Source organism: Ovis canadensis, chromosome 6 (assembly GCF_042477335.2).
Source record: "Ovis canadensis isolate MfBH-ARS-UI-01 breed Bighorn chromosome 6, ARS-UI_OviCan_v2, whole genome shotgun sequence".
NCBI classification, from domain to species: domain Eukaryota; kingdom Metazoa; phylum Chordata; class Mammalia; order Artiodactyla; family Bovidae; genus Ovis; species Ovis canadensis.
In genome coordinates this window covers 29,139,033-29,163,415 of record NC_091250.1, presented here as the reverse complement: position 1 = coordinate 29,163,415, position 24,383 = coordinate 29,139,033, and the positions used below count along the sequence as shown (strand labels likewise).

Below are 24,383 nucleotides of genomic sequence, written 5' to 3'. Positions count from 1 at the left end.
CATCCTCTCCTTGCTCCTTCCCTTCATTCACTGCCCTTTCACATGGGTGTACAGAAAGAAACTGGACAAGTTATGCATCCTTCCTTGCTCCTTCCCTTCATTCACTGCCCTTTCACATGGGTGTGCAGAAAGAAACTGGACAAGTTATGCATCCTCTCCTTGCTTCTTCCCTTCATTCACTGCCCTTTCACATGGGTGTACATGCAGCCCACCTTCATTTCCTTCCCTGGCTTCTCTGAGTCACCCAACCCTGAGCATCATCTCTCCACAACCTCAGTCGTCTCCTTCCTCCCCACCCCAAACCTGTAGGCTCATCTCATTTTAAATATTCCCTTCTCCTGAGTCTCCTGTTCATTTATTCATTACCACAACCTAGTCTCTGGAGGTCCTTGTTCACTTTATTTTAACTTGGATCTCAAAATGTTGCATTTCTTTCTTAGGGTTCATGTTGGTCTTCCCCCTCAAAGAGATCCTTTCTTGCTTGCGCTGATCTTTCTTTCTTTAAGGTGAAAACAACCCTTATTTTTTCCTCTTTATCTTTTTCTTTTTCAGTTGAGTTTTCATCTTTGTACAGTAGCTATATTTTCTCAGTAATTCCTGGAGTTTCCCAACTTAAAATATGTAAGAGAAAATCCGGTTGAACTTTCATATGGAATCTAAGATCCCTGGAGTTGCCAGGAACTTTTGGAGAAAAATTATTCAACTTATTTCTATCTATATGATCTCACATAGGTAGCAGCCTCTTTTATTTGAGATTCCCAGATAATCAGAAGAAGTTGTATTCACATGTCACTTGTTCTAAGAAGGTCTCTGGGCTTTTGCTGTTTGAAAAGCCCTTTTATTTTTCATTACTTTCATAAAGAAACTCTGGCCTTAATACCTTGCCATCACAAACAAGAGATTTTGTGAATCAAAGGCAATTTTCATTGTAATTTCTCAAACTTTGCCTTCTTATTGTACTTCACTAACGTTTTAGTAATAGTCATAGAACAAGATAAAATTTGAGAAAATATATTAAAAAGTTGAATATGTCAAATGAACACAGATTGGTACCTGTGTTACAATTCATCTTATCTGTGAATTGCAAGATCTTTTTGAAAAATAAGGTCAGTATTCATCTTATCTTTTATTCAAGGTGCTCTTTTGTTAAAATATTCCAAGAAATCTGAACTGTGGACAGCCCAAGAAACTGTTGTATATTTGGGGGACTACCTACATGTGACAAAGAAAGGCAGACAAAGAAATGCATTTTGGGTACATCATCTTCATCAAGAAGAAACTCTGGGCAGGTATTGCTTGAAAACATATATAATAATGTGTAATGGCTTGATTTGTCCCTTCTGTTAAGTAATTGTTTATGAGACTATAAAAAGGCTGGAAAAAGTGGCTAAATGTTTTCTAATTCAGCTCCTTTTCCTCTTCCTCATTAGCTAATTAATAACAGTTACCATAGATGGTTGGATGGCATCACCGATTCAATAGACATGAACTTGGGCAAACTCCAGGAGATGGTGAAGGACAGGGAGGCCTAGTGTGCTGTAGTCTGTGGGGGTCACAAAGAGTCAGGCATGACTCAACTGAGCAATAACCACCATAGTCAGAGAACCCACATTATGTCAGCCATTGGGCTGGATGTTTTATGTACATGATTTTAAACCCCTTGGAGAACATTAACCCCATGGTACAGATAAGAAAAATAGAGTTTCTTGCCATATGACAAGTCAGAGAGTCTTGAACACTCTCATTGAAAATGCTGGCAAAAAAGGCTAGTTAAACCATGCAAGCCACACTTCTGATTAAATGAGTGAGCCTGGAAGAAACGGCACAAAACTCCTCTGAGGCCAGTAATGAAACATATTCAGGGATATAAGTGAATGCTGATTCCTTAAGACACTTCTCTTTAGAGGTTTTGGGCAGGGGTGGGATGAGGGAGCAACTCGTGATAAAAGTTACGCATGAAAGGGGATGAGTTCAGAGACCACTGATATAAAGCATTGACTCAGGAATGACTATATCCTCAGAAACAAAAACAAAGGTTAATTTAAAAAATGCCATGTCACTGAAGCAAATAACCTACAAAGATTTTTTGCTTGGCCCTAATTCTTGATGACAACTTTAAGCAAAACTCACCTGCAAATTAGTGTTCACAGGTGGTCCTCGTTTGGTATAAGGCCTAATTTTATACCATATGTATATTTTAAAGAACCTATGGAGCAAGACTGTTAAAGTTGACCTTGCTCTTTTCCCAAATCCAAAAATTATTAGAAATAAATAGGAAGAGAAAAAGAGAGAAATCGGGAAATTCTTAAATAGTAGAAATACATTTCTTGAAAAGGATGTTGATAATAATAACAATAGTAAACATGTAAATTTCATGTGCCAGGCCCCTGTTTTAAGTCATTTATATATTAACTTAATCAATCCTTACAAAACCCAATGAGGTAGGTACTATTGTTATCCCCATCCTACAGATGAGGGAGCCGAGACACAGAGAGGTTAAGAAACCTCCCCAAGTTCGCACATCAAAGTGGTGGAGCCAGGTGATACAAGTATAATTGTGTACCCCCCCACCCCAAATTCGAGTTGAAGTTGTAACCCTGAGTAACTTAGACTGTGATCTTATTTGGAAATGAAGTCACTGCAGATGTAATTAATTAAGATGAGATCAAACTGGAGTAGGGTGGGCCCAGAATCCGCTACGACCGGTGTCCTTATAAAAGAGAGGAAATTTGGAGATGATAGAAACATACAGGGAGGATGCATGTGAAAATTGTAGCTACATGGCCACCAAGCCAGAACCGTCTGGAAAAGTTGACAGCTCCTTCTCTTGCGTCTTCAGAGGGAGCATGACTCTGCTGACACCTTGACCTTGGACTTGTAGACTCTAGAACTATGAGGAATCAATTTCTGTTGCTTAAGCCACCCAGTTTGGACACTTTGTTACAGCAGTCTTAAGCAACTAACACACCAGGATACCTGATAGGAGGATCTGAGATGGGATATAAAAGAGAGAAAAAGAGACATGGAAGATGGAACAAGAGGGTCTAACATACATCTGATCAGAAAAAGATAACAGAGCAAATAGGAAAGAGTTATTATTTTAATAAATCATTTCTGATAGTTTTCCAAAATTGCCTAAATATATTAATCTTCAAATACAGGAATCACAGTGAATCCTGGATAATATAAAAAGTGTTGTACATATATTAGGTGATGATAGAAAGCAAGTATTTGTAGAGATGAAGTAATCACAAAAGGAAGGGGGAGAGAAGGCTTCTGGTTGATCTGTTGACCTGTATAAGGTCATGTTGCAGGCAGTGAAAGATCTGGTTCCAGAGTCCATGCATTTTCCAGCATCCTGGCTGGCTTTCTTGACTTACCCACATCTGGTGAACTGCTACAAGTGGACACTTTCTCATATAAGGAGAAAATAAATCGGTATCACCCCTGGGTCAATGTATTCATCAGGGTTGTCCAGAAATGCAAAACCAATAAGATGTATATGTCTATGTGTGTGTATGGGTGTGTGTGTGTGTGTGTGCTGTGCTGTTCTTAGTCACTCAGTTGTGTCCAACCCTTTGTGACTCCATAGACTACAACCAGGCTCCTCTGTCCATGGGGATTCTCCAAGCAAGAATACTGGAGTGGGTTGCCCTACCCTCCTCCAGAGGATCTTCCCAACCCAACGATTGAACCTAGGTCTCCCACATTTCAGGCAGTTTCTTTACCATCTGAGCCACCAGAGAGGCCCAAGAATACTAGAGTGGGTGACCTATCCCTTCTCCAGGGGATCTTCACGACCCAGGAATCAAACCGGGGTCTCCCGCGTTGCAGAAGGATTCTCTACCAGCTGAGCTACCAGGGAAGCCCATATGTATGTGCGTGTGTGTGTGTGTGTGTGTGTGTGTGTATACAGAGATTTATTATTAGGAGTTGACTCACATAATTATGGATGCTCTCAAGCTTCAGCATCTGCTGTTGAGAGAGCTGACGATCTATAGTTCCAGCCCAAATACCAGCGGGATTGAGGCCCAGGAGGAGATGATGTTTCAGTTCAAGTCCAAAAAGCAGGAAAAGACCAGTGTCCCGGATCAGAGGCAGTCAGAAGAAGAATTATTTCTTACTTGAAATAAGCTCAGCCTTCTGTTCCATTTGGCTCTTCAGTTGATTGGCTGAGGCTCACCCACACTAGGGAGGGCAATCTTCTTTACTCAGTCTACTGATGTAAACATTAGACTCATCCAAAACACCCTCACAGAAACACTGTGAATAGTGTTTGACCAAATATTCGGGCACCCCATGGTCAAATCGAGATGACACATAAACTTAACCATCAGGCAGCTAGTATGAATTGTGTGCCATTGTTCAGGTGGCGCTTACAAAACTATCTGAGTCATGAGATAAGATGATATTAACTAAGATAGAAAAAAAGTAACGTCTTTCAAGCATTTTTGCATCTCTCTCTTAGTCTCTTCTCTCTTACTCTAGAGTAGGATCACTGTGCATCTCTTTCTGTGGCTTTTCTGCATTCACAGATACGTTGGGAAAGAATATAAGGAGCAGAAGGGGCTCTGGCACCACTTCACTGATGTGGAGAGGCAGATGACCGCACAGCACTACGTGACGGAATTTAACAAGAGACTTTACGAGCAGAAGATTCACACGCAGATCTTCTACATACCAGCCTCAGTATTGCTGGTAAGATTAAAGAAATCAGGGGCATGATTAAACAGGTCTAGAAATATATCTGGGGGCTTCCCAGGTGGCACAGTGGTAAAGAATCTACCTGCCAATGCAGGAGACTTGGGTTCAACTCCTGGGTCGGGAAGATCCCCTGGAGAAGGAAATGGCAACCCACTCCAGTATTCTTGCCTGGAGAATCCCATGGACAGAGGAGTCTGGTGGGCTGAAGTCCATGGGGTCGCAAAAGAGTTGGCCATGACTTAGGGAGAGAACAGCAACAGTGCTCCTAAGTAGCAAAGCCTGAGTTCAAAGGCTGAGATCTACTGACCTCAAAGTGAGATCTACTGACCTCGAAACCCATGGCTTTCACCATTGTTATACATCTCCTGTTTCTATTTTTCAGATCTTAGAAGGCAAGACAATAAAAGGATGTGTCAGTGTGGAACCTTACATGCTAGGGGAATTTGTAAAATTATCAAATAACACAAAAGTGGTGAAAACAGAATACAAAGCCACAGAATACGGCTTGGCTTATGGCCACTTTTCTTACGAATTTTCCAATCATAGAGATGTTGTGGTTGATTTACAAGGTATGTGAAACTGGGAATTATTTTTTGTGTTAGGATTATTTATATGTTAATATGAGGTTTTATAACTAGTGCTTCCCTGGTGGCTCAGACAGTAAAGCGTCTGCCTGCAATGCGGAAGACCCGGGTTCAATCCCTGGGTCAGGAAGATCCCCTGGAGAAGGAAATGGCACTCCACTCCAGCACTCTTGCCTGGAAAATCCCATGGACGGAGGAGCCTGATAGGCTACAGTCCATGGGGTCACAAAGAGTCGGACACAACTGAGTGACTTCACTTTCTTTCTTTCTTTTGCTGCTGCTGCTGCTAAGTCGCTTCAGTCGTGTCCAACTCTGTGCGACCCCATAGATGGCAGCCCACCAGGCTCCCCCGTCCCTGGGATTCTCCAGGCAAGAACACTGGAGGGGATTGCCATTTCCTTCTCCAAAGCATGAGTCATTATTTAATAGGTTGTTTAGTGCACAGGCTACTATTTGGAATTAATCAGTCTTGCTGTAGATAGCAAATGACGGATGGGAAATTTTTCTAAAGCTTCTACAAGTGTCTGAGGGCATCAGATAATCAGTGAGGAGATCTGGCTCACATTTTGTTGGGCTTAATTCTAGAGCAAATCCATAACAGTTTTCTTTTTTAATTTTACTCCGGTGGATTTGGGTGATGCAGGTTTCTTAGGATTGTGTGTTTTAGTATGTCAAAACACACTTTCTTTGCTCTAGCCCTTTACCTTCACTACAGGTGTGATATTGGGTTTCATAAGTGGGATCGTTATGGAACAGCAAGCTGTATACCTAAATCTAGCTTCCTTTAAAATCTGCATAATATGTAAATTTTGTTTTAATCTGGTATTTTATCTAACAGAATTATTAGCCATCATTCTGTATTTTATTTAAATGATAAATGAGTTTTGTTATGATTATTTCTAATAATAATCCTCCAAGATGTTTCCATCCCCCATCCACCACATTTATCATCACTGTGTATTATGTATTTTGCTTACTTACATCATTTCTTGATCTTCACAAGAATGTGACACCGAGTACAGAGATTTTTTTACTAACTTGTTCACAAAACACAACAGTGTTTTGTGCAGTGTGTACACTCAATAAATATTTGTTAAATGAACAGAGGAATGTATGAATTGATGAGCAAGGCATTAAAGAAACTTCTGAATCATGAAAGAAAAATATTCAGTGTGATTTAATAATTACACTAAGTGCATGCTATTGCTGATTCCTTGAAAACTGGTTGTCTGGGCATGTCATATTTGACAAATTTAATTACCCAATATTCAGTTCTTCTTAGACCAATAATTGGAATATGCCACACCAGATCCCTTAGCAGAAATTTATTATTCTTCAACCACAGGGCTTCCCTTGTGGCTCAGCTGGTAAAGAATCCACCTGCAATGAGGGAGACCTGGGTTCGATCCCTGGGTTGGGAAGATCCCCTGGAGAAGGGAAAGGCTACCCACTCCAGTACTCTGGCCTGGAGAATTCCATGGACTGTGTAGCCCGTGGGGTCGCAAAGTGTTGGACACAACTAAGCAGCTTTCACACAATAGGATGACCAAGTTACCAAATGTCTATTTCACTGTATGTATATTACATTTTTTCTGAAACACTTTGCTGAAATTTATAGAGGATTTAATTCTCAGACATATTTGTTTCTTTTTTAGGTTGGGTGACTGGGAATGGAAAAGGGCTCATCTACCTCACAGATCCCCAGATTCACTCAGTTGATCAGAAAGATGTCACTACCAATTTTGGAAAGAAAGGAATTTTCTACTTCTTTAATAACCAGCATGTGGAATGTAATGAAATATGCCATCGTCTTTCTTTGACAAGACCTTCGATTGAGAAACCAAACAATCCATAGACTATCTGGAGTGGTAATGACCACTCAGTGCTGCTCACCAATGCTGGGCTCTCCTCTCCATCCAGACACACAAATGATGGCGCAGCCTGGTCCTTGGTTCCGGTGGGCCATGGGACTGGCTAGCCAATAATTTTTGAGAGGAATTGAAGAGTATCTTCTTCAGGCCGATATTCAGCTGCCAGGCAGCACTCTATAGAGTCTCTCCCTCTGCACAATTGCCAAGAATACATCAGAAGTCCCACAATGAGAAGAACTCAGGAAAGAGCTCCAGTTGACCCATGATGAACACGAAGCACATATGAGAAATAAGCTTTTCTAGCTGAAGCCATCGAGATTTGGGGACTTTAGTCACTGTCCATCAAGATTGATACTTTTAGCATTTTTCTTATTGATTTAGGAATTCTTTATAGATATATATTAAAGATTCAGGCCTTTGTGGTATGCATTCCAATTTTTTATCTTTTGACTTTGTAAGAAACTTTCTTTTCCATGCAGAATTTGTTTTATGCTGGTGAATTCATCAGTCTTTTATGGTTTCTAGGTTATACGTCAGCCATAGAGCTTCACTACTCTGAATTTTGTCATTCCTTTTTCTCTTTTATTTTTTTAATATTTATTTGCTTTTAATTGATTGATAATTGCTTTACAGAATTGGGTTAATTTCTGTCATACCTCAATATGAATTAACCATGCTGCTGCTGCTAAGTCGCTTCAGTCGTGTCCAACTCTGTGCGACCCCATAGATGGCAGCCCACCAGGCTCCCCCATCCCTGGGATTCCTCAGGCAAGAACACTGGAGTGGGTTGCCATTTCCTTCTCTGATGCATGAAAGTGAAAAGTGAAAGTGAAGTTGCTCAGTCGTGTCTGACTCTTCACGACCCCATAGGACTGTAGCCTACCAGGCTCCTCCATCCTTGGGATTTTCCAGGCAAGAGTACTGGAATGGAGTGCCATTTCCTTTTCCAGAATTAACCATAGGTGTACCTATGTCTCCTCCCTCTTGAGTCTCCCTCCCACCTCCTGCCATTTCCACCCTTGTCTAGGTTATCACAGAGCCCCATTTTGAGTTCTGTGAGTCATACAGCAAATTCCCATTGGCTGTCTATTCACGTATGGTAGTATATATGCATCCGGGCCACTCTCTCCATTTTTCTCACCCTCTCCATCTTCTCCCCTGACTCTTGTCCATAAGTCTGTTCTGCATGTCTGGGGTTTTGTTATTTGTAACCCTTAATATTTTCTTCTAGCACATTCACACTTGCAGGAGGTGTCAGGGAGATGGTCACGACAGTCCGCACTTGCACCACCCGGATGTGCTGCTCCATACAGGTTTGGAGAGCAGCGCTTCCATGCTCTTGCTGGAGCTTACAAAAGAGATGGGTGAGATACTCCCTCACTGTCCTTAGTCTTTAGGACTGCACCTGGTACACACTCTCTCCTTTCTCCACTATTCATTCTCAATTTCTCTTAACTATCACCTCAACAAATCTTAGTGCCTTATCCAGTGATGTAACTCAGCCCTACGCACATGAACATCCTGAGTTCTGAATTCCAGGTAGGTGCGCCTTTCTTAGTTTGAGGTTACTGCACGTGTCTGTTTACAATTGCAGCTAGAGCTGCTGAGAGCCATTCGGTTCTCTTGCTGTGAACACAGTTGACGGACGCCTCCAGGCTGCCTCATCTGGATCCACCACTGTGTGCGCTCAGCCAGTGACTGAGTGAGACGTGGATGCCAGGCTCAAAATGCTTCTGACAGGTGAGGGCACAAAACCTTCCCACTGGCCGGACCAAAACTTCCTCAGAGCTCTGCTGTAATCTCTGCTGGGACTGCTCCTCTGTTTGCCCTCCCCTCGCACACTGCCAGACCTCCATCATGGTCCCCCTGCATACTGCTGTTCTCTCTCATTTACCCCTTACAGTCATTTCCCTCAATAAATGCCTTGTATGTTTTATATTCCTTCTCGGCATTTGCTTCTTGAAAAACCCAAACTTAACTAAAATTCATTAAAGAAAATTTAAAATTTTTATCCTATTAACAAAATAAAGGGGAAAATTCATAATTTCAAAGATGCAGAAAGATTATTTAATAAGGTTGGAAATCAATTTATGGTTAAGAAAAGCTCTTTGCAAATTAGACATAAAGAAAAACTTCCTGAATCTGAAAAAAAGGTATTTTAACTTTTCTTTTGAACAGCAATATATATCATAATTAATAGTGAAACACTTAAAAGTTTTCACTTGAGAAAGGGAACAAGCAAATGTGCTTACTATCCCAACCCTATCCACATCTGGAAAAATCAGAATATATATATTTACATATATATAGTCTCTGTCCCTGATTCCTGGCACAGAGCTCTTAAATCCCTTGGAATTTACTGATAGGCTGGTCTCTTGTTATAATAAGGTGACTCTATACCTCTATAATAAATCAATAATAAAATAACATTTGGGGGACAATTAGGGACTTTTTAGTTTGTGTTGAGTATTCGATAAAAGTTAATGAAGTGATGTATTTTAAAAATACAAAAGCCAAAGAGAAGTGGAGAAATGAAAGAAGCTTGGCTCTTTCTCGATAGTGTTGAAGCAAGGAGAAGGGTATATAAGGATTCATTACACTAATCTTTCCCCTTTTATATATACTTTTAAATCTCCACAGAAATTTTTTAAAATATGAGATCATATAAAGGAAAAAATATCAAGAAAAATTCAATATATGTTGGACTGAGTAATTCTACAAACCTCTAATGAGGAAATAAACAGAAATGTGAACAAATTCTTATATACAACTGAGTGTATCATAACTTTGCTTATGATAGTAAAAAACAATTTTTCAACAGCAGAGAAATAGTTTTATATATTTAATTTATCCATATGACTACTATTCATTCATTTAAATTGTATATTTTTAAAAATATTTAATTACATACAAACTTTGAAGTAAAAAAGCAATCTTTAAAACAGCATCATACTATTGATCATAATTTCAGTGTATATATATATATATATATATATATATATATATATATATAAACAATATATGTATAATACATGGAAATCTTCATTGTATTTTTCCCTGGCTAGTGAATTTGTGGTAGGGAACTTTATTTTCTTCTCATCTATTTTTTTCCAAGCTTTCTGCAATAAGCATGTATTACTTATTACCAAAAAATAGTATTTAATGAGAAATTCAAATGATTCTCTTTTTCAATAGAAAGCCCACATTATCGGACGATCATATAGTGCTTTCTGCTTTAGCCCATTGCTACTCCCAGTCTTGTAATACGTTCTTTAGGAACACCGAGCTGCTTATCATGTCCATTTGTAATCCACCCTGCCTCCTTCCACCCCAGCACGAAGACGCTTCGTGACTTGATAAGTGTTTTCGTGCTTTTCTTACACCGACGGGGACAATTACCCCCTATATCTTCTCATCCTTGAATACTCACCTCAACCAACACCTCCTTCAGAAAATCCTCCCTGATATCCATCACCCTTAGATATCCCACCAGCTCAGTGACTTTCCACCAGCTCGGTGACTTACCCCCTGTGACCTCCCCAAATAGCTATACAACTATCACTGCGCAGGCTCAGTTATCATGGAAGCTAATACACTCTTGCATCACATTACCTACACTATAGGTAAATTATAATTATCTGTTGTATTATTTATGTTTTGCTACATGACAAATTACCCCAAAACTTAGAGGCTAACAACCACATTTATCTACCATCTCAAAGCTACTCAAGATGAAACAGTGGCAAGTGTCCCTGCTGAGTAATGCTGGCTCAAAATCTCTCCTGAGGCCTGCTGTCAGACGTCAGTGGGACTGCAGTCACCTCAAAGTGTGGCTGGGACTAGAGGGTCTGCCCCCAGGCTCTCTCTCGTGACTCTTGGCAGGAGGCCTCTTCCTTGATGGCCGTTGGCCAGAGGCCTTATCTTCACCACATGGGCCTGTCCATATGAAAACATGGCAGCTGGCTTAAGCCAGAGCATAAAGTCCAAGGGTGAGAGAAACAGAAGTCACAAGGTCTTTTATAACCTAGCTTCAGAAGGGACAAACCATCACTTTCATATTCTGTTAGTCACACAGAAACCCTGGTACCGTGTGGGAGGAGGTCAAAGGGCATGACCAGCCAGAGGCAGGAGTCGCTTGGAGGCCAGCTCGAAGGTGACTCTGTCTGTCTCACTGGCCTAAACTGAGTCTTGGGCCCCTTTGTATCCCCCACCGCACATCTGGGTATTATAGAGCCCGCTTAACAGTTGATAGTTAGTTCATTTTTGTTTAAATACGTGAGTAAATGAATGAGACGTCACTGGTAAATCTATGTATTTTCTATGCTCAATAAGTGCTTACTAGATAACTACCTCTTGCTACCATAAGGCAAGAGGCAATAACGAGCGATGTCTTAATTACAGAAGGAAAGAACTTCTGAGCTCTCCAGCCTTCAGAAGGCCGTTCTCCAATAAGGTGAGTTGTAGGTAGGTTAAGTCGATGGACAGAAGGATGGAGAAAGTTGGAAGGAAAGAAAGGCAAAATTCCCTCCAATCCTACCTCTCTGTGTATAAGGAAAACTATTTGGCTTCATTCTGTTGACCTTTTTCTAACTTCTTTCCCCTATTCTTTAATTTCTCATAGCAAAGTTGATATTAGGACATTTTCAAGTAACTTTTAGAAAAATCCCGCTATAATTTTTCTAAATCAAACTAAAGAATTTTCATTATACTCTCTTGTGTATAAAGTTGTGAAATTACAATATTTTAAAAGCTGAGTTTTGAGGAATTGAGTTCAATGTAAGGAGACTTAATTTCTGTCCCTTCAGACATGAAAAATGTCAGACTTTTCATACTGTCTTTCAGCAGCGCTATTGTTTTGAAGATGATGCTTGTTCTGTGCCGTTTGCATATACAGATGTCCTCTGCCTGAACAGTTCAGTAGAAACTAGGTGTAAAGTGTAAGAAGCCAGAGAGAGTGAGAGAGAGAAAAAAAATAAATCTCTTTATTATGGTGCATAAACCTTCAGTGTGAGGGAGCTTTGCAGCTGCACAAGGAGAAAAATGCATTCAAAACTATAATGCCAGTGTGAATAATCCTTTCTCGAATGCTGCTTGCAGACTGCCCCAGCTTTGTCAGGTGAACTTGAACCAAGCCATCAGATTGGCCCCCATTCCCATTGCACACCCTGTCTATCACCCCAGGGCATTCACCATCTTGACTGTTGTTTAAAGAGAACAAGCAATCCATCATTGAACCAGGGAGTCACTTTCTCATAGAAAAGTAAAATCAGCATGTGACACTACTCAGCCCTAGTGTTTTGCAGATTAAAATGATACATGGCGACTCACGTGTTCCTAGGAAGATTAAGTCAGTTATCTTGTTCCGCTGCCCAGACAAAAGAATTCCCCTCGAGCAGTGAGTGGAAGCTTTACAGAAACTGAAAAGGTTGGGCTCAACTGTACAGTGGTAAAACAAAATTTAGCAAGAAGATAGAAACAAGAATGTTAACTTTACATGTAGGCAACTTTCCTGCAAAAGATGATACAAAGAATCCATCCTCAACAGGGGAGCTATTAAATCTTTCTACAAGCCTCTGCTGTTTGAGGTGCCAATTTTATTACCAGAAATGGATACACAATTTATTGTCTGACTGCCTTAGCAATTGACTTAAATACAGTGAAATAAATGAGCAGCCGCTGGCCCTGGGGCAGTTAGCTTCCTAAGAGTAGGTTACAATCCTATAGCTACAGTATCCAGTTATTAACACTGTTATTCCATTGCGTGATCTACACAGTGATAAAATTTTTAATAAATCTCACACAGAAATGAGTTCACAATGGAAGGCTAGGATTATAGCCTTTAGTTCACCACACTGAGGCCAGTGTTTATTGTATTACAGAAAGCAGATTTTTAAATATTTGAATCTATAGTGGTTATATTTGTTTTTAAAAGTAATTTTCAAAAGGAAGAAAACTAGAGGAAGTATCAAACTGTCTGCGATTAAGTAAGTGCATTAATTAAAGTCATCATAAGAAAAACTCATTTCTCTTTAATTAAATTTTTTAACTTAAAATAATATTAAAGTTTAATTTGTGTTCTGCCATTTAGGCCTTACACTGAAAATGACACATGAGAAAGAATTCTGTTTACTTTTAGGTCCTCATGAATTTTAGGCAACACTGTTGTTAGAAATGTCTGTTTTTACGTTTTGGCTATACTTTGCCACATCAAATTTTCTTAAATGGTACAGACCATTTTTCTAGTCAAAAGGGTTTCAAATCAAAGAATGCCCTATTTTGTAACTTTTAACTAGATTTTCAAACGTTACTTACTTAGTAACCATCTATATGTTCTATACACATTCTGCAAGAATAGATGATAGTGCTAAGAATATATGTTTTCTCCGCCAAAGACAAACACCCGATTTAACCTTCTTTTCCTACACAAATCACCAAAGAGGAGAGGGACTATTTAAACACTTTTGTTAGACATTTGACATGGTCTTTTCCAAATAACAGAAGGACCCACAGAGCCTGGCTTTGAAGGGCCGTGTTCCCAACATGTTTTCAATAGGGAACATTCTCTCCGGGCTGAGCACCTGGATCATGGGCAGCGTTCCCTTGGGCTGGACAGCAGTCACTGAGGCACCTGCAGCAAAGAGGATGGGATATGAGGGACGGGAGCCTCTGGCCAGCTGTATCCTTCCCCAGCCTTCAGGGCATGTTAGTGCAGGAGCCAGGCCAGGCCAGACTAGCACACAGGCAGGCATCATCTGAGTGGCTTTGCCCCTTTGCCCCACTGTGGACCAGTTAGCAAGATCCTTCAATGGGTGTAGTTAAAGGTTAAATGCAATGGAGCCTGGGGTCGTTGAAACATGCCTTGTGCAAGGACTCAAAGCCGTAAATTGTACTGACAGAGGCAATTTAAATTATCAAAGTCCTAGGACTTTCAGACAGCACCAAAGAAGATGATCTGAGATTGAGCTGGATATTAGTGAGAGCCTCACAGTTCAGCATGACCTTGTCAACCTACCACAAAGAGACACGAGCTCATCCCCTCCTGCCTCTTCTTGCCACTCCATCCTGGCAGCTCAACCTTTGCCTTGTCTGAGGCGAGCAAGGACACACACTCAACAAGCAAAAATTATTCCTAAGTATCTTGAGACAACATAATCACGTATAAAGTCGAATTAAATTTGGCATCTCTCAAACTCTGCGTTGCTAGGTATCAGCTTTTATTACATTTGACTCTTGGTTACCAGAGGGAAGGGGAAAATGCAAGCAATCAAAAAGAAGCCTATTGTTTTAGACCCTTTCTCTGCAGGCCAGTAACATGCTGTTGTTGTTGTTGTCAAGTGGCTAACATAGCAACTGATGACTGGGAAATAGAGAGCTTCAAACTGCCCGATATGTCAAGAGAAGCCAGATTTTTGTCAGTAACTTAAAAATTAAAAGATTGAGATAAAATAAGTGCTTTGGTCACTTGATATATGTCAGCTGTTTTACTCCCTTGATGATTTTTGAAAATGTGCCCAAAATGCCTTGCTCAGAACACCTACCAGAGTATATCTCAAATGCTAAAATGGTGAATTGAAAAAAGTATTCAAGAAAATTTAATATTTTATAAATTTTAAAAATCAATCCAGTCATCAAGAAAATATTTTCTTCAGGAAGCATTTTATAGTTTGGTACAGCTTACTCAGGCAATTGCTAGAAGAGAGAAGAGACTCTGCCCACTGGTTTGTATATTTATTGTAGTGTTTTCCATTGGCAAGACTAATTATATATTTCATCCTACTAAAAATCGATATTCTCTTTTGCCTCTGCAAAATAACACTAGAGTTATTTTCTTTTTCAGACACTTAACAACATCATGTTCCTTATGAAAATAGCTAAGACTCAGAGAGCCACAGGCACCTAAGTCTAAATTCAAAAGTATGAACGTTCAGGAAATACACCCACTTTTTTTGGAGAAATCTGTTTAAAAATCCAGACTCTGAATAGCTGCTTCTCAGTTGGAAAGGTCACTTTAAGTGTACTGATCACAATATTAACTAGAAATGACCCTTGTCATCATTCTCAGCATGTGGGACAGAAGAAACAAATGAAAAGACACATCCAGAAGATGGTTTCTAGAATAGGCCACTTGGATGATAGATGAGACCCTGTGACTGTGGACCACATGGGCACCCAGGGCACTGTTCCCCCTGTGGGTGTGAGGGCGCTGGGTGGCTTCAGGATGACAGGGCTGCGGAGAACTGCAGCAGCTCTGGACCACCATCCCGAGGTGATGAGAACATTGCCTAAAGCTTCCTGGCTAAGCACACTCCCTCACTAACATGTTTCAGATTTCGATGTTGCATTTTTGTGGCTATAGATTCCTTCCTATGCACATATTATGGGGAATAAATCAAGAAAAATGTTTTCATTATACGATGTCCACAGAGTTTCTCCACCTCGCTCTTTAGCTGTTGTTGGGAAGGACTTCACTAAGTGGGTTGAGCTCTGTCCTCGAACAGTAAACAGAGTTAAGTTATAGAGCCAGCTGCTTGCTTGCCAGGAAGGTTGGAAAGAGCATCCTGTCTTCACTTTTCTCCCCATGTTACCAAATCTCCTGCACCCTCTCTTTCTCCCTTCCTGCCTTTCTAAAACGAAAACCATGAAAACTAAAAATCAAGAACTTCTGGTATTGAACAGATGCATGGGGCTACACACATTTTCTGGTCTTTCTACTTCTGGGAAATAACTTTTAAACACCAGCTAGTGGTCAGATCAGTTCAGTTCAGTTGCTCAGTCGTGTCCGACTCTTTGCGACCCCATGAATCGCAGCACGCCAGGCCTCCCTGTCCATCACCAACTCCCAGAGTTCACTCAGACTCACGTCCATCGAGTCAATGATGCCATCCAGCCATCTCATCCTCTGTCGTCCCCTTCTCCTCCTGCCCCCAATCCCTCCAAGCATCAGAGTCTTTTCCAATGAGTCAACTCTTCGCATGAGGTGGCCAAAGTACTGGAGTTTCAGCTTTAGCATCATTCCTTCCAAAGAAATCCCAGGGCTGATCTCCTTCAAAATGGACTGGTTGGATCTCCTTGCAGTCCAAGGGACTCTCAAGAGTCTTCTCCAACACCACACTTCAAAAGCATCAATTCTTCAGCGCTCAGCCTTCTTCACAGTCCAACTCTCACATCCATACATGACTACTGGAAAAACCATAGCATTGACTAGACGGACCTTAGTCGACAAAGTAATGTCTCTGCTTTTGAATAGGCTATCTAGGTTGGTCATAACTTTTCTTCCAAGGAGTAAGCGTCTTTTAATTTCATGGCTGCAGTCACCATCTGCAGTGATTTGGTAACCCAAAAAAATAAAATCTGACACTGTTTCCACTGTTTCCCCGTCTATTTCCCATGAAGTGATGGGACCAGATGCCATGATCTTCGTTTTCTGAATGTTGAGCTTTAAGCCAACTTTTTTACTCTCCTCTTTCACTTTCATCAAGAGGCTTTGTAGTTCCTCTTCACTTTCTGCCATAAGGGTGGTGTCATCTGCATATCTGAGGTTATTGATATTTCTCCTGGCAATCTTGATTCCAGCTAGTGCTTCTTCCAGCCCAGCGTTTCTCATGATGTACTCTGCATATAAGTTAAATAAGCTGGGTGACAATATACAGCCTTGACAGACTCCTTTTCCTATTTGGACCAGTCTGTTGTTCCATGTCCAGTTCTAACTGTTGCTTCCTGACCTGCATACAGATTTCTGAGGAGGCAGGTCAAGTGGTCTGGTATTCCCATCTCTCTCAGAATTTTCCACAGTTTATTGTGATCCACACAGTCAAAGGCTTTGGCATAGTCAATAAAGCAGAAATGGATGTTTTTCTGGAACTCTTTTGCTTTTTCCATGATCCAGCGCATGTTGGCAATTTGATTTCTGGTTCCTCTGCCTTTTCTAAAACCAGCTTGAATATCAGGAAGTTCACAGTTCACATATTGCTGAAGCCTGGCTTGGAGAATTTTGAGCATTACTTTACTAGCATGTGAGATGAGTGCAATTGTGTGTTAGTTTGAGCATTCTTTGGCATTGCCTTTCTTTGGGATTAGAATAAAAACTGACCTTTTCCAGTCCTGTGGCCACTGCTGAGTTTTCCAAATTTGCGGGCATATTGAGTGCAGCACTTTCACAGCATCATCTTCCAAGATTTGAAACAGCTCAACTGGAATTCCATCACCTCCACTAGCTTTGTTCGTAGTGATGCTTTCTAAGGCCCACTTAACTTCACATTCCAAGATGTCTGGCTCTAGATTAGTGATCACACCATCGTGATATCCAGGTCATGAAGATCTTTTTTGTATAGTTCCTCTGTGTATTCTTGCCCCCTCTTCTTAATATCTTCTGCTTCTGTTAGGTCCAGACCATTTCTGTCCTTTATCGAGCCCATCTTTGCATGAAATGTTCCCTTGGTATCTCTAATTTTCTTGAAGAGATCTCTAGTCTTTCCCATTCTGTTCTTTTCCTCTATTTCTTTGCATTGATCGCTGAAGAAGGCTTTCTTATCTCTTCTTGCTATTCTCTGGAACTCTGCTTTCAGATGCTTATATCTTTCCTTTTCTCCTTTGCTTTTTGCTTCTCTTCTTTTCAGGCCTCCCCAGACAGCCATTTTGCTTTTTTGCATTTCTTTTCCATGGGGATGGTCTTGATCCCTGTCTCCTGCACAATGTCATGAACCTCGTTCCATAGTTCATCAGGCACTCTATTTATCAGATCTAGGCCCTTAAATCTATTTCTCACTTCCACTGTATAATCATAAGGGTTTGATTTAGGTCATACCTGAATGGTCTAGTGGTTTTCCCTACTTTCTTCAATTTAAATCTGAATTTGGTGGTCAGATGGTCATTTCTAATTTTACCTGCAGTCACTCCCATTATGTCCCCTTGAAGGGAAGCATAAAATGATAGGTATATACCCTGGCTCTGCCACTTGCTAGAAGAGCGGTACCTAGCCTCTCAGACCCTTTGAGTCCCTTATGGGAAGGGCTTCCCTGGTGACTCAGAGGGTAAAGCGTCTGCCTGCAATGCAAGAGACCTGGGTTTGATCCCTGAGTCAGGAAGATCCCCTGGAGAAGGAAATGACAACCCACGCCAGTCCTCTTGCCTGAAAAATCCCATGCACAGAGAAATGGGTGGAGAAAGAGACACCGTGGAGTGTTAAGAGGACCGGAGGTAACATGCGTGAAGGACTTAGCCCAGTGGCTGGCATGTTTTGGTGTTCAGTGAAGGGCAGAATTGTGTTATCATTAGTATCTAAACTCTCCTCCCTTTGCAGGCCTGCTGCTTTCATTTTCCCAGCCCCACTTTCACTAACTTTAGTGGCCAAGACCCCTTAACTGCATGTCATCTTGGATTCTCATTCCCAGACTCAGGGAATAGTCTTGCTTTTAAGAAGTCATTTCTTTTTCAAATTTAAAAAAAAATTGAAGTAGAGTTGATTTACATTGTTGTGTTAGTTTCTGGTGTACAGCAAAGTGATTCAGTACTTTCTTTTCCACTGTGGTTTATTACAGGTTATTGAATATAGTTCCCTGTGCGATAGAGTAGGACCTTGTTGTTTATCTATATGAGGTGCAAGAATGCATATTCATTAATCCCAAACTCCTAATTTATCCTCCTTCCACCCCCTTTCCCCTTTGATAACCATAAATTTATTTTCTATGTCTCTGAGTCTGTTTCTGTTTTGTAAATAAGTTCATTTCTATCATTTTTTTGAGTCCACAGATAAGTGATATCATATTTGTCTTCCTCTTTCTGATCTAATCACTTAGTGTGATAATCTCTAGCTCCATCCATGTTGCTGCAAATGACACTGTTTCATTCTTTGATGAGTAATATTTCATTGTACAATGTATATTTACCAAATCTTCTTTATCCATTCATCTGTCAATGGACATTTAGGTTACTTCCAGGTCTTGACTATTGTAAATAATATCGCTATGAATATTAGTGTGCATGTATTTTTGTGAATTAGAGGTTTTTTCTGGATATATGCCCAGGAGTGAATCATATGGTATTAATAAAACTATTTTTAATTTTTTAAAGAGCCTCCATACTGTTCCCCATAGTCCCTGTACCAATTTACATTCCCACCAACAATGTGAGAGGGAAGATTCACTTTTCATCACACCCTCTGCAGCATTTGTTATCTGTAGACTTTCAGTATTGACCGTTCTGTCTGGTGTGATACTTCATTGTAGCTTTAATTTGCATTTCTCTGATAATTAATGATGTTGAACATCTTTTCATGTGCCTTTTGGCCACTTATATGTCTTCTTTGGAGAAATGTCTATTTAGGTCTTCTGCCTGTTTTTTTATTGAGTTATTTAGGCTTTTACTTGTGAGTTGTGTGAGCCATTTATATATTTTGGAAATTTTCCCGCTGTTGGTAACATCGGTTACAAGTATTTAGGAAAAGTCAGTTCTAATCAGGATATGAAGAAGTGGGAAATGTAAATAACAATGGAAACTGTAGTAGGTTCATTCATGTAGTTATTTATTGGGTTTTGGCCAAAAAGGTTCTTTTTTTCTATAATACTAATGTTTATTCACCATTATCATGTTACCTTGAAATATATTTCAGCTGTATCAAATTACTTGTTTTTTAAGTCAGCATCATCTTATATTGGCAAGTTCATATGATTCAGCCTAAATAACACTCAACATGATCCTCTTGTTCCATCTCTGTTCAACTTCCCCTCCAGGCAGCCCCACATCCTCCCAGCCCCCACCTGACTGCAGTTCCCCAGGTATGACGTGCCTTCCCACAACTGTTTCCTGAGGCTCTTTGCTATGCCTGCAGTATCTGCCTCTGCCTCTGCTGGGAAATTCTTGCCCTTCAAGACTCAAATCAAGTGTCTCCTCGTCCAGGAGACCCTCTCTGACTCTTCTCCTACTTCCCTCTAGTTACACATGCACACAAAGACACACTTGCACACATAGTTGCAGAGTCCCCGTTACATCATCACAGACCTGTTATGGTGGGACCTCGATCGCACAGTAACTACTTGTTTACGTATCTGCCTCCCCCATCGGATTATGAGCGCGTGAAAGCAGAGATTGTCAGTTCATTTTGTCAGCACCAGTGCCTAGCCTAGCACTTGGTCGTTAATAAGGCACTGTTGAATGAAAGAATCAAATCATTAAAAATCATAAGATTAATTAAGAGTGTAGTTTTTTGATTGGCCCATTGGGGCATAACTCCTGGTGTAATACAGTATTTAACGTTGTGCTATGAACACTGCTCGTGTTCCATAAATGTTTGTGAACTGAATGAATGAATGATGGCAGGTGAAAAATCTCTTAATTAGATCCAGAGGGTCCTCTTTATTTGTAAAATCCCAATAAGAAAGGCGTTCTCAGACACTGAAAAAAGCTATGCCGCCATCTTTGTCTTACAAAAGACTCATCTGAATGATAATGAGTGTGGAAAATGGATTAGCTCCTGGGTGGAGGGGGGGCTGGGGGGTTTTTCTTTATTTGTTTGTTATTTGTTTTGGTCTGGGTAAAAAAAAAAAAAAAGATGAGTGCTCCATCACTTAGGGAGATTTAGTCCCCTCTTATTTTCCATGATTTTGATTTTAGTGTTTAAAATTAAGCTATTTTGGAAACATGAATTAAATTGGTAAAAATAATAATAATAATAATAATGGTTCCCAGTGTTGTATTAAAATATTGATTTTTATCATTATGATGCATCTGCCAATCATTTGACTCCGGAGAAATTGATTATTACTTGTTCTTGGATCCTAGTGATAAGGCATCATTATCTCTAGGAGTATTCTACTGTTATGTGGTCATATTTGCTGGTTATCTAATTTTTAAGATGATTATTATAAATGTCCTTACATGTATTATTACACAATATGTTTCAAATAAAGAACTGAATTATTACAAAAATAAGCAATAAAGAAGACCTAATTTATTGGTTTTGGCTCAGAAACCAAGTGTTTTAAAGTGCATTCAGAAGGGTATTTTTCAAGTTCCTTGAATTAAAGACTGTGGTTTGTCCTTTAGCCAGAGCAGCGAAGCATCATTGAGATTAAGGGTACATCATAAAACTAAAGACAAGCAGAATAGACTTCAGAAAAAAAAAAATTATCAGGGATAAAGAGGACTTTTAATTGGGTTAGTATTGGATTTATAAATCAAATTGGGACTCTGATGAAGTGTCTGACTCTAATTTTGATGTTTGCTGATTGACAGCTCTGAAGCCCCACCACTCTGCCTTACCTCTCGGTCCCACATCTGGACAAGCTGACCAGGAAGCCCCGGTGCTGTGTCCTGTGGCACCAGCAGGAAGTTAAAAGCATGAAACCCCAACGCATGAAAGAGCTCTCTGCTGCTGCTGCTGCTAAGTCGCTTCAGTTGTGTCCAACTCTGTGCGACCCCATAGACGGCAGCCCACCAGGCTCCCTCATCCCTGGGATTCTCCAGGCAAGAACACTGGAGTGGGTTGCCATTTTCTTCTCCAATGCATGAAAGTGAAAAGTGAAAGTGAAAAGTAAAAGTGAAGTCGCTCAGTTGTGTCCGACCCTCAGTGACCCCATGGACTACAGCCTACCAGGCTCCTCTGTCCATGGGATTTTCCAGGCAGGAGTACTGGGGTGGGGTGCCATTGCCTTCTCCTGGAAAGAGCTCTCACACAAGCCTTATCCTCTACACACCATAAAACCCTAAGCCCATTCTTTTAAGCCATGTTGCCCTCCTTTGGGAGGCTGCCTTGCTCTTCCCAGAAAACTTCCTTATGTGAATAATAATCTCACACCCTTTTGGTACACATGTGGCATTATCAGTCTTGACATCCAGATTGCGGATGGGGTAGAGACCCATTTCGCATCTGCAAACTGACCACAATAGGGGGAAACTGGCATTTTAAAGCGTGTGAAATATTCTGATCCGTGAGTACCATACATCTCTCCGTGTGTTTAAGTCTTCTTTAATGTTTCACATAAATGCTTTCTCGTTTTCAGCATGTACATTTTGCCCACATTTTATTAAGTTGTCCCTAAGTAGTTTACATTTTGATGCTGTACATAGTCTTTGATGTTGTACATAGTATAATTTTCTTATTTCAGTCTAGCACAGAGAAACGTAATTGAAGTGATATCAGCAGAATGGCAGAATAGGAGTTCTCTACCTTCTTCCCCACACAGTACATCTACTTTTGTAATCATCCACAGATACGAACATCTTTGTTAGAGCCAAGAAGTCTGGCGGAGAAACCCCAGCATGTCATTGAAACTGAAGAATCCAAAAATAAACCACTGAAGGGGTAAGAGGAACAATTTCACTTTGCCCACGTCACTCTTCTACTAAGGCGCAGTGCCAAGAATAACCCCCACAACCGTGACTTCCTTCACCAGGGAAACTGAGAGCACATATGAGTACCCGGATTCTCCAGCCAGACAGGATGCTACCCAAGAAACCCAGTTCTTTCTCACCTCACCCTGCGAGTACTAAGGTGATCTGCAGACTTGAGTGGTGGGAGAAGTTGAGAGGGCACCAGCCAGGGCTCAGAGTTCATCAAAGGAATGCTGCAAACTGCTTCACCCTACTAACTGATTCACAGGTCCTGTCAGAAAGCCCGTCCGGGAGAAACCGGAAATAATGTAAATCGGAAGCATTACCTTAATACAGCTCCCCCTCACTTTGCAAAAGAGCCTTTCCAAATTATATATGTGCATTTTAATCAAGGCCTTCTAGAAATAACCCTTCATCTGCACTAGTTCACTCCACAGTTTCTGAATGGCCATCCTAGAACTAATACCAAGCTGGTTGTGTCAGAATCATTCTTGCTAAAAAAAAAAAAAAAAAAACAGATTCTGGGCTCTAGCCTCAATAAGTCTCATCCTATAATAAGTCTGGGAAAGGAGCTGGGAATTTATAAAATATAACACAAGGGATTCTAGTGATCAGCCCCGTCTGGAGACAAAAGAAACATCCATGTTTCCTGGAAACCACATTGGCTGTATTAGTAATGGAAGGTAAGCTTGTGGTCAACTGCAGGTCAATTCACTTAGCATTATTCCATCCTTAGCATGGTAGATAGTACTGCACCATGTGAACGTGCCATGCCTTGTTTAACTTATGCCCTTTTGATGAACATTAAACTTGATTCCAAACTTTTTTTTACAAGTAACAAACACTATAATAAACACCTGAGCATGTGTGTGTACATGTGTATGTAAAGAAAGAGAGACAATAAGAGACAAAAAGAGAATTTCTGTGGGTAACGTCCTAAAAATAGAATTTCAGGTTCAAGGGGATATGCTTTTCAATTATTGAAACAACCCCTCCAAAACCTCGCTATATAAGCTCCTCTCTTGTTCCATGATGTATAGTATTTATCAAAGGATGAAATACTTTATATCATTCCCCAAAGAATTATATTAATTATAGTTATTAACTATAAATAATGTCACTCAAGTCAACGGTAGTTATGATTATTCTAGATTTTTACTAATCTGGATTTTTATACTTAAAATACCATGTATATTTGTTTCTGAACTTTGCCCCAAAGTTCAGCATGCCAAGTGTTGAGACATGGAGGTTTGAAGCAGAGAAAAGGTTTATTCAGGAGTCAGCCAAGTGAGGACAAACGAGGCCAAGTCTCAAATCTGCCTCCCCCCAGGCAAGAGGCTAGAGATATTTATGGGATAAAGCTGAGGCATGGGGACCATGGAGAAAGGTGATCAAAAACAAGGAAAACGTGAGATAATGGTCCTTCCATGTAGATTCCCAAGGCACAACTCAGTTGCAAACCTCTTCATGGGAAGAAAATGGTGGGGTTAGCACAATGTGAGGGTGGAGTTTTGGGGCTTCTGACGTCACACAGTCACCGAGGGGGCACTTGAGCATGCCCAGCTGGAGGGTCAGTGGTCTCAGCCAGTCAAAATCAGCTCAAACTAGACACAGCTGACTCCAAGTTCATGAAAGAACATCTTGAGCAAACATTGTTCAGGCGACCTGACACTTGGAGGACATGCAAGTTTTTGCAAAAATGCTCAAAGGGAAGATTCATCAGAGAAGGTAAGTTGTAGGCCATTATTTATTAAGCAATCTATAGTTTAAAGGATAACTGGTAACTACCCTTGGTTTCATATTTAGTACACATTTCCAAAAAATAACAAAATAGCAGCCATTTGTTGGGACTGCCTATGTCCCAACCACATTCTGTGTACTAGCTCGCCTAGCTCTA

At 40.5% G+C, this 24,383-nt stretch overlaps 1 protein-coding gene across 29 annotated transcripts in view; it reads left to right on the top strand.

Moving 5' to 3' along the window:
• Positions 1 to 9,095, top strand: part of ALPK1 (alpha kinase 1) — a 114,415-nt gene extending 105,320 nt beyond the window's left edge. For 24 of the 29 annotated variants that reach the window (XM_069593506.1, XM_069593491.1, XM_069593495.1 and 21 more), the window contains 4 exons: positions 1,136 to 1,289; positions 4,536 to 4,698; positions 5,087 to 5,273; positions 6,944 to 9,095. In XM_069593506.1, coding sequence (XP_069449607.1) covers positions 1,136 to 1,289; positions 4,536 to 4,698; positions 5,087 to 5,273; positions 6,944 to 7,143 — 704 coding nt within the window. In that variant the 3' untranslated portion in view covers positions 7,144 to 9,095. The remainder of the gene's footprint in view (positions 1 to 1,135; positions 1,290 to 4,535; positions 4,699 to 5,086; positions 5,274 to 6,943) is intronic. The other 5 variants (XM_069593516.1, XM_069593514.1, XM_069593513.1 and 2 more) reach the window with 2 other exon arrangements.
• The last annotated feature ends 15,288 nt before the right edge of the window (positions 9,096 to 24,383 follow it).